Here is a 14,640-nt window from a genome sequence, read left to right as displayed (position 1 = left end):
ATGTAGTCTTCCTAAAATGAGTGTAACAGTCACTTCTTACAGAAGCCCTGGAGACCCTTACATTATCTCTGCAAAATGACACACATTGCTTGAGTGGTGGTGGTGCAAGATCATGGGCCAATTTATACATCAGGCACATGTCTGCAAAACAGAGAAAACTGTCAAAGGTTAATAGGTTGTGTTTTTTTTATGATGGTGCAGTGATGGTAATTTCTTTTTTGTCAAGAACGTTCACATCTTGTTTGTAAAGGGTACATAAGGGTTTTAGCGTAGTCCCACCTGCCTGGGACCAGCTTGTAGAACAGTAAGATAAATGTGAGAAGATCATTGAATGCAAAAACAGTTTAGCAGCAGCTATTGGTAACTGGTGTCTTATATGTCTAAAATTAGCTAAACTAGCTCTGACAGAATTGCAGATTGGAGTTTTTTAAAACTTAGAATCAATAATTATGCCCAGATACTTGAAATGATTAACAATATGTATCACCTCTCCCATAATACAGATATCAGGCTGATGTTGTGTAACATTCCTCTTGATAGAGAAATACATGCCCACTGTTTTGCTTACATTAAGAGTAAGACAACTGAGAGTTTGTCTGATACTTTGTTTAGTACTGCAGTGAGTTTTGCTGCAGCTTGTTCTCTAGTTTTTGCATGGGTATAGATAACTGTATCGCCTGCGTACATTTGGATGTGGACTTCTGGGCAAATCAAAGGCAAGTCATTAATATATAAACAAAATAAAATTGGTCCTAAAATAGATCCCTGAGGGACTCCAGTAGTGCAGTTAGCAAAGGAGGAGCATCTATCATTAATCCTGGTGCACTGGTTTCTAGAATCTAAGTAAGACTCCATCCATGTCAAAGCACTGGGAGAGAAATTCATTTTTGACAGTTTGGATAACAAAACATTATGATTCACTGTATTAAACGCCTTCTTAAAATCGAGGAAAACAGCCCCAACAACCCCTCCATTGTCAAGGCTGGATTTTATTTGCTCAATAAAGTAAGAAGTAGCTGTTTCTGTGGCATGATGTTTCCTTAATCCAAACTGCATAGGGTGCAGTGGAAAATGGCCCTGATTTAAATAGGATAGCAACTAGTCACTGACTATCCTTTCCGTTACTTTGGAGACAACAGGGTGGATACTAATAGGTCTATAGTTGGTTATATTAGTTGCATCACCAGCTTTAAAGACAGGGGTTATTACTGCTGATTTCCAGGCATTGGGAAAAAAAACTTTGTTTAACGGATAGATTTACCAGATGAGCAATTGGAGTACAGAGGATGCTTGTATACTTCTTCAGAAATGCACAATCACAATCAAAAACATCGTTAGGCTTAGAGTTCTTAAACTGGCCTACGATTTTAGTTATGGAAGATTCTGGCACTTAGGAGATGCTAAAAGTGGAAGATTATCATTTGATGGTGTAATGACCTTCCCTCTTGGATCAAAGCCTCGTGCCAAATCTTGAACCGAATCTATAAAATAACTATTAAACCTAGAAGAAATTTGGTCTTTGTCTTTAGTTAAGGTTCCCTGTACTTGTAATTCAAACTCTGTTCTTCTTTAAAGCTCTATTGATGTTTTCCCAAGTACTGTTCCCTTTAGAATCATTTATAATATCAATAAAAAACTTTGCTTTTGCCTTTCTCAATACATTTACAGCTTTATTACATAACTGTTGAACTTTTTTACTTTCTTGCTGGTATATGAACCTTTGTTTTGTTAGTTTCCGTGATACCAGTGTCAGATTATGATCTGATAGCCCAGTCAGAAAATTTAATGTTTATTCTTTCTGGTTTATTACTAAATATTAGATCAATCTGATGGGGTGGTGATGGCGCAGTGGATAGAACACATACCTTTGGTGTGGGAGACCTGGTTTGGATTACGTCATGTAATGTAATCTGTGTCTGAGATGATGGGGTGATTCTGGTGGGACTTTGTATCAATTGTGTGAGGTCAAATTGGCTTGTTATGTCTTTAAGTTGTTTCCTTTTTGATTTCTCAGTCCAGTTAATGTTTAAGTCTCCAACCAAAATCAACTGTTTGTTTCTGTCAAATTCTTTCAAAAGGTTTCTCAGGTGTTCATAAAACATACTATTTGGTGACGGGGGTCTACTGTATACAAATAACAGTGAATGACATGCTGGTGGATAAAGTCATTCTTACTGCCATACATTCAATATCCATACAGTTTAGTTCAATTTAATTACAATTTATACAGTATTTAACATACATCAGTAGTCTACCTCCTCTGCCAGTATTTTGATCTTTTCTAAAGATATTATACCCTGGTACTAGGTATGCTGTGTCAGGTGATGAGTCTGTCAGCCATGATAAAACAGGAAAACAGAGGGACATCTGCATGTATGGTACTTGCAAAAATAATTGAAGTAGGTGATTGATGCAATTATTGGCGCTCTATCGAGTAGTATATAGAATTATAAAATAACAGTGATGGGAGAGGTTTTGACATAATTTACTTGAGTAGAACTAGCAAGCTACCACAATCTCAAATGGCCCTTTAATGTTGTAACTTTAATTCTGTAGCTGGCAGTTGTGAAGAAAATCTTAACTACAGTATATATTGCTACAAACTGCATTATATTTTATGAGCTCATATGTTTATGGAAACTTTGAATCTAAGGTAACATAGCTGTAAAATAACATGTAGTGGAGTTGAATGTTGTATGACGTAGCATAAAGTAAAAATACTTTGTAAAGTACCTTAAAAAAACCTTACTTGCTGATTACTTCCCATACTTCCTGCTGCTGATTAATATCTATTTGGAGAGAAGACAGGGCTTTCTTTTCAGGGCAGCACCAAAAGAGAATTGTTTATGAAACTGCGCCATCTTGTGGACATTTATGAGAGCTTGTAAACAAATATATTAATACGTCACATTTTCCCCATGAAATCTGTGTTCATTCGCTACTTGTGCATCACTGCTACTATCGTTGCGTTATGCACATTGATGAAATCTCTGTGTTGTTTTTTTGTATCACTATTTGCACAAAGCACATGCATAGTCACGGACAGCCCCATAACTGGCTTTTAGCTTTCATCGGAAATATCTATCTTAATAGAAATACGTCGAATGTAATATTAACATCCTGCAAACACTCGAAATGAGGGTTCACAAATTGTAGAAATGGATGCTAATCCGCCTGCAGGCTTAAAAAAAACACACTGATCGGACTAGAACCCCGCTGCGACCACGTTGGAGGTGGAGCTTGAAAAAACGCTTGTATGGTTCCGCTCTCGCTGCTCTGTGGTCGCGTTTTTCACGTATGATCGTCTGGTCTGGAGAGAAATGAGAGAGCGGGTTCCAATTTGAGGAAGTGAAATGATAACATAACGGCGCCTCGAGTAAAACATTTGCCTGTCTACGTTCGCTGGACTGCAATGCCGCCACAGCGAGTATTCGCCCTGCCGAGGCAACAATCTCTGCTGCTGCCTGCAGTCATCAACCCGTTTGTTCAAGATACCAAACTAACCACAGCTACCATAATTAAAGTGAGTATGGCGTTTCAGATCAATGGTCATGTAAAGGCAAGCTTTTTGTAGAATACAGGCATCGCTTTTGGCAACACGGCTCACACACACATCTGATGTGTGAAAATTACACCATAGGCTGCTGCGTAACCAAGGCCTATAATCTTCTCCAACGAGGCTTTGACAATCGGCTTGTAAAGCATTAACAATGAGAGCTGTTGTGTGTGCTTTCTAGAAAGCCGTCCAGTGATGTGGATTGCTAGACTCGTGCATATGTATGCTCTTAAAAATGTAAACAGGCAGGTTGCAGTTAATCCTGGCAGCAGTCTTTCCTTTATATGGTAGCCTATAGGCCTGTAATTTATGATATGTATGTGTGTGTGCCCCTCTCCATGCAGTGTGTCCTCCTAGGAATATTCCTGGTCCCTATTCGTGCCATCCTTATGTCCCTGGTTCTCATGGTGACATGGCCAGTGGCTGTCATAACAACCCTCAACCATCCCTTGAAAGGAGCTGTGGAACCAATGACAGGCTGGAGACGGTAACTAGGATACAAACACACCATCCCACTGCAACACAGCCTCCCACGGAGGCTGCCCCACACCTCACTTGCAGCAGATCATCAGACTCATAAATCATGGCCTTGTGAATATCAGACTCACTTAATGTCTTCTCAAACCTGAATCACTTAAAAACTTCATAATTTTACAGTACAGCTGCCTTACTGTCATCACTTTTGTTTACATAATACTACATTTTTTTCCACCTGGTAGCTAAAGTAGAGCTTGGCCTAATGCATGTACAGGTACCCAGGCTATGGCGTCAGAAACCCACTTGGTTTTTTACTTCCTTTTTACCAGTGCAGCGTCATGCAAACATTTTGTGTTTGCAAAGCGACAATGAGTCATAAACTTAGCCTACAAAGAGGGAGATGGCCGCTAACACTATTCATTTTTGCAGGTGAGCCACCCTATTCAGTGCATGTAAACATAGCTTTGGTGAAGGAATACATTGATATTTGAGAAAATATGTTGAGTTTCACTGTACAAATATGGTGCATTTCACTAAAGCAAGAAGTAGCAGGAGTGTGTTTCCTGGGTTCATAAACTGGGCCGGAAAACACAGCAACACATTCTCAAAATAACGTGCACCAGCTTGCAGTACTGCCGCGTCATGTTTCTCTAGATGATATCTGTACCAAAAGCAGTACTTCTCAGTTGCCCTAAGATGTCCAAAAGGAAAGAGTCAGTGGCATTAGTGGTGCTTAATAAAAGGAACTGAGAGTGATTCATCTCTTTTTGAGTAGAAACAATCATCTATTGGTTATTATTATTATTATTATTATTATTATTATTATTATGTAAATTAATTACATTGGTCATCTAATTTGGCAGTGTATATCCACATAGTATGAATACAGTATGTTATGTTTTAATGTAATGTACTTAGCATGTCATAATTCATATATTGACATATTACATGTAAAATATCTAGTGGTTGGATTGTAGTATTTTACCTCTGAGTACCAAACAGGGTGCGGCATTTTAAACTGTTTAGCTGTGCAGATAGTAGCTGCTGTATGCACGGTGTGCAGTTCTACAGTTAACAGGAACATTCTTGTGAACTCAGAGCATCTTTTTATATGATTGTGACCAAACATGGTCTAGGGGGCGGAAAAAAGAGAGAAGCTTATCTTGCTCACCTACCTATTGCTTTGCTGTTAACAGGCTCAGATATGCTGGGGGGGGGGGGGCTAGGGGGGTTAAAGCACTGAAGTTTAGGATTTACACGGAAAGGACAAGATTACTAAATAGTAAAAAATGTATACTTTGAATTAGTAATTGTATTAAAATGGACAATTTAAATGTTCAGTAAATGGTGTTCATGATATTACCATGGAATCAAAACAAAACTCCAAATTGAAGCCTGCGTCGCTCTTTGTTGCGCTGGGCCTTCTGCATATTTAAGTAGCCAATATGTTTGCCATAATAACTTGATCAGCTGATACTACATATAGGTGTTGTTGATCAATGATTGTTTTTTGTGCACCGTTTTTGTGTGGGAAGCTTTCTAATCTCAAAACTGCATTGCGTTACATTAAGCTCCCTGCCCCATTGAGCAGTAAGATAAATGCTGCTTTAAATAATCATAGGTTTGTATACTAGATAGACAAAAGTTTTAAAAGTTCCATATCACCATTAATTATTTTTTCTCAATGTCTTAATCTATACTATGACTTCACACCCTCTCTATAGATTATGAGGAAGTATCTGGTGATGGTTAATTTTAGCAGGGAAAGAACAAAATGATGCAACTCTTCCTGTTACTAAAACACTTTTGCTCAGTCCATTTTGACCCGTGTCACATAATAACCCTGGAGGTTAACAGAGAAACATTTTAACATGGTTAATCCCAGTGTGAAACATAGTAGTACCTTTTGAGCTACACGTTTGTTTTTCCATTTAAACATTTTCCATAATTTACTAAATTCTATCATCTAAAATGTTCTGGTCATCTCCAGGTTCATGTGTCGGAGAGTGATGGCTGCCTTGGGGAGGGCTTACTACTTCTCCATGGGCTTCAGAGTGGTGGTCAAGGGCAAGCAGGTGGACAGCAGTGAGGCCCCTATCCTGGCTGTGGCCCCCCACTCCACCTTTTTTGATGGGATTGTGTGCATTGTTGCAGGCCTGCCTTCCACCGTCTCCCGTGTCGAAAACCTGGCAGCACCCATCTTTGGCAGTACGATGCTTATCATTTGCTTTGCTGTTTCCATACATGGAAGGCAGTATGTGTTTATGGAGGCTTTATCGATCTCTTAACTCTGTGTGTGTGTGTGTGTGTGTGTGTGTGTGTGTGTGTGTGTGTGTGTGTGTGTGTGTGTGTGTGTGTGTGTGTGTGTGTGTGTGTGTTTTCTTGGCCGCCGCTAATGTGAGCTATTTTAGTTAGCTGAATATATGGTTAAATAACATTTGCTCTTACCAGTCTATCGCCGTGTGTACTTCTACATCTACAGCAATCCCTGCCAAAAACGTCCCAGTTAAAGAGTAAATGTCGTAAACATATTGATTGTAAATCTTTACAATCATTACCCGAAAGAACCTAGCAGGCCTCCATTGTTGCACGATCCAAATTTTCTTCAAAACTTGTAATTTTCAGTGTGTACAGTAGCTTGCTAGCTCAAAGTTTGTTGTTGTTTCCGGAAGCGAACGGAGTTTGAGAACAGCAACGCACAGAGAGCGCAAGGTGGCGCTGGATGTCGGGCAATTTTCCTGGAAATATACTGCCATTGATCCAGACTAATCGTCATCTGACTGCACAATTCCACACCTTTTTATGTACCTTAGCCTTACTTACAGGGGCTTGTAACATATGTAATGCAACGTTATCATCTTATACCGCCTATTGGATATCATTCTGTTTGAAAATCCCATTGAAACAGACCCTTGGTTAATCAGATATCAGAACTAACATTTACAAATGTGATTCGTGAATTAAGAGTGTGCTGTAGACTTGATAAATATTACTTATTCAATCTATCTTTTTGATAGTAGTGACACCACAGAGTTTGATTTAATTAACGGTCACATAATGGGGATATCATCAGTAAGGTTCCATTTATTGGCCCTGCCCAATTTAATGCTAATGAAGCCATGCAATTAGGCAAAGCCTGGACATTAAATAATGAGTGAAAAATGACTAAATAAAATAATGTAGTAATTTCCTCTTATAAGTGTTTATGTTAACGTGTATGCTGTGCCCTCTCTGCAGGGTTAGTGCGCTGTCTTCAGCCAGTGCTGGTGTCCAGAAAGGACCCAGACTCCAGGAAGAACACCATCCAGGAGATTGAAAGCAGAGCCAAGTCAGGAGGCCACTGGCCACAGGTCTGTCCCAACACAAAACAACATTCTCAAGCAAAAATTCCCCTAATATTAACCTGGTATTAGCAGTGATTATAGCTGCAGAGAAAACTTTAAGCTTGGACGGTCATCAGGAAACCAAAGAGCCGTAACTCAGGATGTCCATTTGGTTTCCTTTGTGAGTTTTAGAGGTATATTTTTTTCAGTGCTATCAGAAAATTAGCTAAAGCATACAATTTTGACTCAAATACAAGTACCATTATTTCAAAAGCAAACTTTGCATGTTGTTAGCGGCAGTAGCATAACATTGCATTCTTAATACAACTAATGATGCTTTGTCTGTCAGGTTCTGATATTTCCAGAGGGAACATGTACAAATCGCTCCTGTCTTATCACTTTCAAACAAGGTACGAATTTTTAAAATGTAAATTAAATGTAGATCTTTTGCTCATAGCACATTTTCACTTGAAGCTAATCCACAGAGCAGAAAAGGGCTGCGCAACATAAGAACACTCGATACTTCCACTCTTCCATTCATTCTTTATATGACGTGGGTTGTGCATTGACTTGTTGTCAACCGATACCACCAAAACTGGGTTTAAGACAACGATTCAGCTTTCATTCATTCCTAAAGAGAAGTCTCCATGATTTCTTTCACACTGTGTGTTCGCCACCTCTAGGTGCCTTTATCCCGGGGGTTCCTGTGCAGCCTGTGATTATGAGATATCCCAACAAGCTGGTGAGCGAGTGTGATTATAATACAACATATATATATTTCACCTCACATCTTGAGAGCTAAATTCCTAGAGGCCACACTGTACTAGTTTGCACAGAAGATACTTGTATAGAGGCAGAGCCAAAGATGAAATACAATGGGGAGCTGTACATACACTGACAGCAACATTAGAAGCTCAGGTTGCAACACACAACCGTTGTATAGCATTGTATCCCAGTGTTAATGTTATATGAAGCTTCATGCATTCTGCTTACATTTTCCCTCCAGGATACAGTGTCCTGGACTTGGCAGGGTTTCAGCTCGTAAGTTTCTCATGTTTCACCTGTAGTATGCATGTTTCCTGAAGGTGGTGTCTGTTGCTACATGTCTTAGAAAATAACGTGACTATAACACCATACCAGCAACATTAATGACTTGTATTGCAACATTGTACTGTTGAGTAAGTAACCGACTGTCCTGCTTGTGTTATGTGCAGGAAGACGCTGCTGCTTCTAACTTTGAGCCAGCTGTACACCACAGTAGAGATAGAGGTAACAGGCATTCCCCAAATGTGCATCCTTATACTGTATAATGGCAAAGATACTACAAACTGCTATTGTAATTTAGATATAAAAACATGTTGTTTGGTGTGAAGAAATTGTTAAGTAAGAAGTATGTTATATATTTCATTTATCGTTATTTATGATTTTTCTCCAAAATTAAACTTTAGCTTTACTTTTAATTTTACTAGTTGTATCAGTGCCACTCTCAACTATCAAATTAAACTAAAGAAAGCTAAGTGTGCAACCTTAATTTGCTTAAATATAGTTATTGGATTTGATGTTTAACTCAAAGATACTATACTGTATCAACCTAAGCACAAGATGTGTTTTCTGCATTAGGGTATTTGGATTCCATCCAGGTTTCAAGTTTACTTCCTGCTCTGCCTTCCTTGTGACCTTTTTCGTCTGTTTACTCTGTTTTTCAGTTCCTGCCGACGCATAACCCCACAGAGGAGGAGAAGAAAAGCCCTCATCTGTATGCTAGCAGAGTGCGAGAAACTATGGCCCAGTAAGTGTTAATCAGTCTGAAATGCACATTCCACTGTGTATTGCTCAAGCACACAGTACAACGAAGTGCAATAGATAAGCAAAAGTACATGCTTATATATGTAAGTAATGAATACAATGTTAAACACATATGGGGTACATGTAAGTTGATGGGAACATTAAATAAGTGGTGGAGAGTATGCTGTTTAATATGATGGCCACGATTTAAATTCAACCAATGATTCTGCGTTCTTACTGACATTAGAACTACATTAGTGTAAATGTATCACATTTGCGTATCTTCCTGGCCTGCTACATCCAGCTCTTTACAAATATTTGAGCGCACCAATGTATATAAAATATATATAATTTGTTTTAGATGGATCTTTTATTGTCATTGTGCTCGGAGTACAAATAAATAGAACAAAGTTAAGTAGACAGAGCACAAAAAAAGGCAACTAGAAAAAAATATGAATAAAAGCAAAATATATTCAAGTTATCTTAAATAGTAATATACGTGTGTATGTGTGTGTGTGTGTGTGTGTATATATATATATATATATATATATATATATATATATATATATATATATATATATATATATATATATATATATATACACACACACTAAGTTAAATAGTAGTATAAAATAGTTAAATAAATAGTACTACTTAAATAGTAGTATACGTGTGTGTGTATATATATATATATATATATATATATATATATACATATATATATATATACACACACACACACACACAAGTTATCTTAAATAGTAAAACACAAGTGTTTAAATTGTGATCTTTTAAAATGTAAAATAACAGCATGAAACGATTGTTTGTTTGTGCAAAACAGCGATTCAAGTTCTTTCAGTCTTTGGCAGTGGGTGGGGGGGGAGAGACAGACAGTGGTTACAGCTCTTGGAAATTAAAATTGAATCAAATTGTGTGCACTGTCTGCTTCCAGGGCTTTGGGAGTTCCAGTGACAGACCACACATATGAAGACTGCCGCCTGATGATCTCAGCTGGTGAGCTAACTCTGCCCATGGAGGCCGGCCTCGTTGAGTTCACCAAAATTAGCCGTAAACTCAAGTAAGAACATCTCACTTAAGTACACTGTAGGCATCGTCATATAGGGACATTTGCAATGACAAATTTGGCTTTAAAGTTTTTTTTGTTTGTCATTGTTAATGTTGTCTATCACACACCTGACAACCGATCTGCAAGTGATTGACCTATGTAGCTTGAGAGTGATTATGTAAAATACAAAGTTTGACAGAGTATGACAAACACCACAACATCCGCCTTGTGCCTTCCCCCCCTCAGTTTGAAGTGGGACAATGTGAAGAAGGAGCTAGATGGCTTCGCAGTCATGGCCAGCTCTTGTAAAGGAGGACGGATCACCATTGAGCAGTTTGCAACATTCCTGAAGCTGCCTGTCAACCCAGCCCTCGAGGAGCTGTTTGCATTGTTTGACAGGGTGAGAGACATGTACATCAAATATTTAGTTTTTATCTAACCAGAGCAACTTGGACCACTGAATAGTTCCATTATGAATTTTCTTTCGTTGACACAGAATTAGAATAAGTCTTTGTACAGTAAAACAGTTCCATCCTGCCGGAAACACAGCATAAATATACTGGTTGACAACATAATGAGCAACAATTTTAATGTTCAATCTACATAATAACATACATATCATGTGTACTGATTATAGTCAAAATTGGGAGGGCATCATGGTGTGGGTTCAGGATTTATACAGCCTGGAAGAGGAAACTATGATTACAGTAGTTTGGCCTCCTTCACTGTATGCCGACCAGAGTTGGAAGCATAAAAACAGCCTCTTAAATCCATTTCAATAGGTAGCCTTTTTCCTCAGAAAACCTATGCCTCATATTTTCCAGTAATAGAGAATTGCGATTTATAGAAATCCCTTGTGCTATTATATATATTACCCTTTTAATTTACCATACTCCATTTAACATTCAAAACAGTTGATGCTAGACAAAATATATATTTCTAGATTATAAAGAGTGAAGTACTATCCATTTTAATAATCTGTGCATGTTATTACATTATTGCTGTTTTTTTTGACCCTGTCTAGAACGGAGATGGCACCATAGACTTCAGAGAGTACGTTATCGGCGTGACCATTTTGTGTCGACCAGCCAACACCGAAGAAGTGCTCCGAATGGCTTTTCAAGTACGACAGAAGTATTGTGACATTGCTGTGCTCCTACTAGGGCCTGAAGAATTAGCAGTGCTGTTTTTTGTTATGTACACTGAATACAAAGACACAGAAATGTGTACGGATATGAATAAAAGCAAAATATATACAAGTTATTTTAAATCGTAATATACGTACTATATATATATATATATATATACATATATATATATATATATATATATATATATATATATATATATATATATATATATATATATATTTGGACTGGATTTTATGACTATATCCTTGGTAAACATAAGTTTAAGTACCATGTCAAGCAGACACAGTGACAAATGATGTGTATATCTACTAACTTACACTAAATATAAAAAAAAGGTTAATATTAAAATTACATTAAAAATAAGCAAAATGCAAACACAAGTACTAAACCTAAGCAAAATCACCCATCCCTGTCTTTAGTTGACATTAGAGCACAACAAACCACACTGTAGGAAGAACAGAGGCATCATTCACAGAGGCTTGGATAATGTCAAGCTAACAATGTGTGTCTGTTGTGAAGGGCGTGGAGTCATGCTCGCCGTAAGTCATATGTGGTTCTAGAGTAACAGTTCTGGTGTTTTTGTCCGACTAATTTAACAATATTGCCCAATTTTTGTACGCTTTTTCTAACCCGCCTACCTATTTTCATCCCTTAAAGTGCTCATATTATGCTTTTTGGCTTTTTTCCCTTACTTTTATTTTGTTATATATCTATTTTGTGCACGTTATAGGTTTACAAAGTGAAAAAGCCCAAAGTCCACCCCAAAGGGCCTTACTATCTCCAACAGAAACACTGTTCACAAACTGCTCCAAACAGCTCTGTTGTAGTCCAGCCTTTACTTCCGTGACAATCGTTCGACAATCAATAATGCTCGCCTTGCTGATAGTGTGGCACTCCCTCATACTCTGCAACCTCCTAGCTAGCAGTGCTTACCTAGTTACTGTGCATGTGCGACTCCCAACAAAGATGGAATAGAAGTGAGATGCCTCACTCTGTAGCTAAAACACAGAGCTCAACACACAAGGGTGAAAAGAGGAGCTGCAGCAATGTGCAGTACAACAAAAATATGGTGTTTTTCTGAAAATTAAACCATGTAAACCTATTCTGGTACAACCTCTAAATACAACTATGAACCTGAAAATGAGCATAATATGAGCACTTTAAATAACCTTTTATTTTTCCTGAACATGCAAAAATTGGAAATTGAAAGCATTTTTTTCTCTGTTTCTGTCCTATCGCGTGCAGCTGTTTGATACAGATGAGGATGAGAAAATCACCCGAGAGGAGTTTACCGCTCTGCTTCGCTCAGCTCTGTGTGTGTCCAATCTTAACATGGCCAAGCTTTTCAAGGAGATCGATGCTGACGGCTCTGGTTTCATCACCTTCAGTGAGTAGACTCCCAACGCCAAGCTACATCTTGGTCTTCTGACCTTCTTTTGCATTTCCTCCAGGATATTATGGAGTGGGAATATGTGCAGTAAATATATACAGTATTTTACCATTATTATAATGACTTTCCTGAGTTACACTGTATCCTAACGCTTTTCTATGTGCCTGTGATTCTTCAGATGAATTTCAAAGCTTTGCCACAGCCCACCCGGAGTATGCCAAGCTTTTCACCACCTACCTGGAGCTTCAGAGATACCAAGCAATCCAAGAGGCAAGTCCAGGTGATTTGGAATTGACCGGTCAGACCAGTTCAGGGGAAAAACAGGAAGACAGCACCTCTGACAAAAAAGATGACTGAAACTGAGGATGACTGTGAACTCTCCTTGACTGCACTGAGACAGAGCACTGTATCCACTGCACTGAGAAGGAAAAAGCAAAAGTTGTCATCTGCTCTCTGACTTTTAGCAGATTCAAGTCATTTGCCACAGCAGAGCCATATTATAGGTCATGTGCTTGCCTTTTTATAGATGTTTTTTTTAGTGTCCATTTTCAATTTTAGTGCCTTATAGAGATTTCAAAGAACCACTTCCCTAAGTCACTGCACAACAAATGTCGTATTGCAGTCCTTTTTAACCTGAAAAATGTTTGTGTGTTTTGATCATGTGTTCATCAAATGAATAAAAATTAATGAAGAGCTAGGCATAGGATGAAAACATGTCATGTGGGCATCAGTGTTTTACATTTCTAAACCCTGCAATCTTTGGAGTTTTAACGTTAGTGACAGTGTTTTATGATATACTTAAACAACTGCCTCGCCATGTTTTTTGACTCTGATACATCATTCTCTGGAGCCTGAGCTGACCCTTGCTTTGACTTAGATGAACATAGCTTTGTGTACCTTCTCCTTTGTCTTTGTGGTCCTCTGTAAATAAGTACAAAAGATTGCCAAACCAACACCTTTTTAAACATAAGCAAAGAGTCCTCGTGCTTTTGTGTTGCAGTATAATTAGTGTACAGTAAGCTTTATTAAGAAATTTCCAATCTGCCAACCCACAGATGTTGTGTATTAAAGTTATGTCTTCGAAGAGCATACATGCTGTGCATTACACTTTTTTTTCCAGTGCTCAGGGACACAGACCATGTAAGACTGCTGTATAATTAGCCAGAGGTTTGCTTTGCATGTGTATCTATTTGCATTTCTACTGAAGACTGTTGTTGCTGAGACAGCAGCACATCTACGCAGCTTTAAGTTTACTTAAGCAAATCAACCACTGAAAATAGGGCAATTTGTGAGCAAAAAGGCAACAGTGCTTCTTCACAACAGCATATCCCAGCAGGGTATGCTTTCAGATTAACTAGCAGCACTGATATTTATTTAGCAAGGTGCATTGCAATTATATGATTTTTATTTTTTGTTAACACTGCAAAGTTTGCTTTTTAAAAATAAAACAAGAATACAATGCTAATCTTGCCTGTGTTATTATATTCACCACTGAGGAAACTTCTGTATAATTGGTCTGTAATGAGGCAATGAAAGGGCTACAGATGTACTTCTGGTTCTCTAAACCACCACCAGGTGCCAGTAGTTACCTACAACAATTCCATTGTATGTATGTGTGTGTGTGTGTGTGTGTGTGTGTGTGTGTGTGTGTGTGTGTGTGTGTGTACGTGTGTGTGTGTGTGTGTGTGTGTGTGTGTGTGTGTGTGTGTTTGGTGTTGTAATGCTTGTAAGTACCACTTTGAGTTTTACACTTTTTGACTTTTTGGCCTGTCCTTTAAATTAATGGTAGTGCTAGACAACAATGAGGTTTAAGTTAGAATCTGATGTATTGTATGGCATGTATTGGTAAGGGTAAAATAATGCATAAGTGTGTGTGCATGTGTGCAAATGTT

At 38.2% G+C, this 14,640-nt stretch overlaps 1 protein-coding gene across 1 annotated transcript; it reads left to right on the top strand.

Moving 5' to 3' along the window:
- Positions 1 to 3,234: 3,234 nt before the first annotated feature.
- Positions 3,235 to 14,213, top strand: lpcat2 (lysophosphatidylcholine acyltransferase 2). Its single transcript, XM_078252759.1, has 14 exons — positions 3,235 to 3,523; positions 3,901 to 4,043; positions 6,024 to 6,241; positions 7,271 to 7,383; positions 7,706 to 7,766; positions 8,040 to 8,098; positions 8,363 to 8,397; positions 8,571 to 8,625; positions 9,063 to 9,145; positions 10,094 to 10,219; positions 10,454 to 10,607; positions 11,232 to 11,330; positions 12,604 to 12,745; positions 12,927 to 14,213. Exons 1-14 carry the CDS (start codon positions 3,413 to 3,415, stop codon positions 13,103 to 13,105), a joined length of 1,578 nt encoding a protein of 525 aa, XP_078108885.1. The 5' UTR covers positions 3,235 to 3,412; the 3' UTR covers positions 13,106 to 14,213.
- The last annotated feature ends 427 nt before the right edge of the window (positions 14,214 to 14,640 follow it).

Source organism: Sander vitreus, chromosome 1 (assembly GCF_031162955.1).
Source record: "Sander vitreus isolate 19-12246 chromosome 1, sanVit1, whole genome shotgun sequence".
Taxonomy (NCBI): domain Eukaryota; kingdom Metazoa; phylum Chordata; class Actinopteri; order Perciformes; family Percidae; genus Sander; species Sander vitreus.
Note: the sequence above shows the minus strand (reverse complement) of the source record. Positions and strands in the feature narration are given on the sequence as shown.

Bases quoted from the DNA above. Each gene is read 5' to 3' on its own strand.
- lpcat2 (XM_078252759.1), top strand. From the start codon at position 3,413: ATGCCGCCACAGCGAGTATTCGCCCTGCCGAGGCAACAATCTCTGCTG. The intron at 10,220-10,453 runs GTAAGAACATCT...TCCCCCCCTCAG, and splicing joins AAAATTAGCCGTAAACTCAA to TTTGAAGTGGGACAATGTGA. The intron at 10,608-11,231 runs GTGAGAGACATG...GACCCTGTCTAG, and splicing joins TGTTTGCATTGTTTGACAGG to AACGGAGATGGCACCATAGA.